Genomic DNA, 3,102 nt, shown 5'->3' on the forward strand with positions numbered 1-3,102 from the left:
ATTTATTCACTGCTCTTAGGCAGCTGCCCCATAGCTAAACAGCACACAGAGATCAGCAAACTGCTCAGTGTTAGGAAAGTTCATTCCCTACGCCCTGCGGAGCTTCAAATGTTCAGAAACATGTTCTTTAAAAATAGCAGAGTGGGCTCAGAGGGGTGGTTCAGCTCATAAAACCACTGATCCTGCAAGTCTGGCCGCGTGAGTTCCACCCCCAGAACCCACAGAGGAAGGAGAGAACTCATTCCCAAAAGTGATCCTCTTACCTCCAGATGAGCACATGGCATGAGAAGGTGTGCCTGTGTGTATACACACATACACACACACACACACACAAACAAACACTCCCCCACAAAAACACACTGTACACACACAAACACCCCCCACAAAAACACACTGTACACACAAACATACCATACACGTAGACACACACACAATACACACACAAAGACAGCATACACATACAAACACATATATAACCCCCACACACAAACACACCATAGACACACACACATATACAAACACTACCCACATAAAAATGCATTGTGCACACACAAACACACCGTGCACATACACACATACAAACACACTGTAGACACACACAAACACACCACACACACATTGTGTACACACAAACATACCAACACACACACATACAAGACAAATACCCCGCCCAACGAACACATACACCATATACACAATAATACAAATAAACATTTAAAGACAAAAGTAACAGAATGAACACTCTTACAGGCACATCAAGAATCCTGTTTATGAATTTCTGATGGGGGGTGGAATTTGATTGGCCTTGAGAATTTTTTTTTTTTTCATTTTCCTTAACTCCCAGGAATGGCCATGCTTAAACCTTGTTACATTCCCCATAAAGGTGGCAAGGTCACGGTATTCAATTGAGAAAACTAAAGAGTAAATGTTGAAAGGCAACAAAATTACAACGTGAGGAGGCTCTGGAACTGCAGCAGGAGCCCTAGTGGCCTGGGCAAGAAGGAGGCAGCTAGCACTGGCCTTGCTTGATATTACAGGCGCCACGGAGGACATCAGGCGGGTTAATCAGCCACTCCTGTCCCCTTGGAAACAGTGTTTGGGTCTGAGCCTGTTTCTGCTCTACGCTATCCCTGAGTATGCAGGAGACACCACCTGTAACAAAGAAAAGACGAAGGAGAGGAATGAACTGAACGCTTGGAACTCCTCCAAGTCCTTTAAAAACAAATGGTGAATTAACACTTTTTCAATAAAATCCTTTCATCAAACCTTCGCCTTGGGACTAGATTCATTTCAACAAGTGTTTATTGAGCATGCGCCATCAGATGCACAGCCTCAAAGCCTTTTGCGGTGTTTCCGGGTCTTCACCTTCCAGGAGCTTGCTCCCCCAGATCCTAGCTCTTCCATGCTGTTATCTATCTCCGTTGTTAAGGGAAATGGGGATGCAGCATCGGTTCCAGGGGTCAGAGCAGATGTCCCCCTTTTTCTCACCAAAACGGCACCTAAAAAGTCTGCAGTGGCCTTTCTGCATGAGGCAGATAGTGTTTCTGATTCCAGGTGGTATGTCCCCTGTGGATCCAGTAACAGGGAGTTAGATGGCAGCCCCAGTCCACAGCCCAGTGCTAAGAGTTCACGCTATTCTTACAAAACGAAGTCCCAGTTTCAGTGACTTTTGACTCCCTAGCTTGTAAGAACAATCATTTCTATCTCATGGTGTTCCCAGGATGGCATGACAGGCTGTATGGGAAATCACTTGGCCCATTACAGTTCCTGAGAAACTTCTGTTACATCAGCGTTCTTCAGCAGCCTGGAGGCAGAGGTACATTGGCATGGCTGGCATTTTAGAAAACAGAACAGAGTAACAGGAAGCAGACTCAGGCTGTAGAAAAAAATGAGAAGTATGTCTGCCTTTCAGCTTATGGCTGGACTGTCACTCATATTACTACAATATAAAGAAGTGAAATAAAAATATGACCTGTGTGTGGCCTTCTAGGTAAAAGATAACCAACTAGAGTCCCTGTAAAGAACGCATTGTGGGAAAGAGATGATTTTAAAAAAGAGACCTTTTAAAGAATGCTACACATCTGGAGTTTAAAAGCAACAGTAACGCAACATAGGTCTTATGTGTTTTTAGAAAAATAGTCCCCTGCAGTAGCCAAACTTCAACCGGGATGACATTGTGACCATCAAGTCTACCCCAGTTTGGAAAGGACATGGAGATGTGGGTGTAGTCCACCTTGACTAACAACACAAGAGCCACCAATCGAAAGGCTTTGGGATCTGGACTCCAGGTTTTTCTTCAAGTAACTCATTTTCTCTCATTTGAAAATGGATACATTCATTTAAATGGATACATCTATTTTCTCATGGATAGAGTAGGTTATATACAAAAGCTAGGGGAATGCTGTAGATGAGAATACCTTCCCTGTTCACTGTGTGGCAGGAATCTAACACTTTCTCTGGATCCCTGTCCACAGGCTCTGGACTGCCTTAGAAAATCTCTAGTTCCCTTCTAGCTCTGATACATGTATGACTGTACTTCTGTTCGAACAGACTATCTCAGATTACAGTTAGACCTTTCTATTTTCTGGGAAAAAGAAATAGGCTTCTGTGTCTTGTGCTGTAAACCTTACAATTCTCAAAGCAAACAAAAAAAAAATAAAATAAAACCTCCAAAACCATTATGAAAGTGGTCCAGCCCTGAACCCCAGGGTGGTCCACCATCTGTGTCCACTGTCTATACTCAGACACACCTCCATGCTATCCACAAGCATAAATGGGAGTCCTGCCTTCTTCAGGGGTACCCAGAAGACATTTACCTGAGTTTTCTCGGACCACCCAGAGGAAAACAGCAAAGAGTAACAAGATCTTCATGTTTTATGGCTCCCTTGGTCCACTCTGCTCGTCCGAGAAGGAAAGCAGGTGTGACTAGTGATTGAGCAAAGCCAGGTGGTGACGGAGAAAAATGGGACCTTTATAGTCTTGGAGAAGGCTCCTTGGGAATGAGTTAATTTATCTGGTCTACTGAGTTACACTGTGGGCAGAAGATCCTGGGTAACCTTTCCTTTTTTGCCTAAAAATAGATAGGCATTGTGACATTCCCTA

General features: G+C 43.8%; 1 protein-coding gene across 1 annotated transcript; it reads right to left on the reverse strand.

Moving 5' to 3' along the window:
- Positions 1–1,408: 1,408 nt before the first annotated feature.
- LOC128119454 (sperm-associated antigen 11A-like) lies at positions 1,409–2,871 on the reverse strand. The gene is made up of 2 exons (XM_052752841.1): positions 2,817–2,871; positions 1,409–1,566 (listed from the first exon to the last, which is right to left on the reverse strand). The coding sequence occupies exons 1-2, from the start codon at positions 2,869–2,871 to the stop codon at positions 1,409–1,411; spliced, it is 213 nt and encodes a 70-aa protein (XP_052608801.1).
- Between the last annotated feature and the right edge of the window lie 231 nt (positions 2,872–3,102).

This window comes from Peromyscus californicus, unplaced genomic scaffold, assembly GCF_007827085.1.
Source record: "Peromyscus californicus insignis strain IS unplaced genomic scaffold, ASM782708v3 Scaffold_23__1_contigs__length_62951481, whole genome shotgun sequence".
Taxonomy (NCBI): domain Eukaryota; kingdom Metazoa; phylum Chordata; class Mammalia; order Rodentia; family Cricetidae; genus Peromyscus; species Peromyscus californicus.

Coding starts and splice junctions, on each gene's coding strand:
- LOC128119454 (XM_052752841.1), bottom strand. CDS start 2,871: ATGAAGATCTTGTTACTCTTTGCTGTTTTCCTCTGGGTGGTCCGAGAA. Junction 1,567..2,816: donor GGTGGTCCGAGAAAACTCAG/GTAAATGTCTTC, acceptor CTGGATCCACAG/GGGACATACCACCTGGAATC.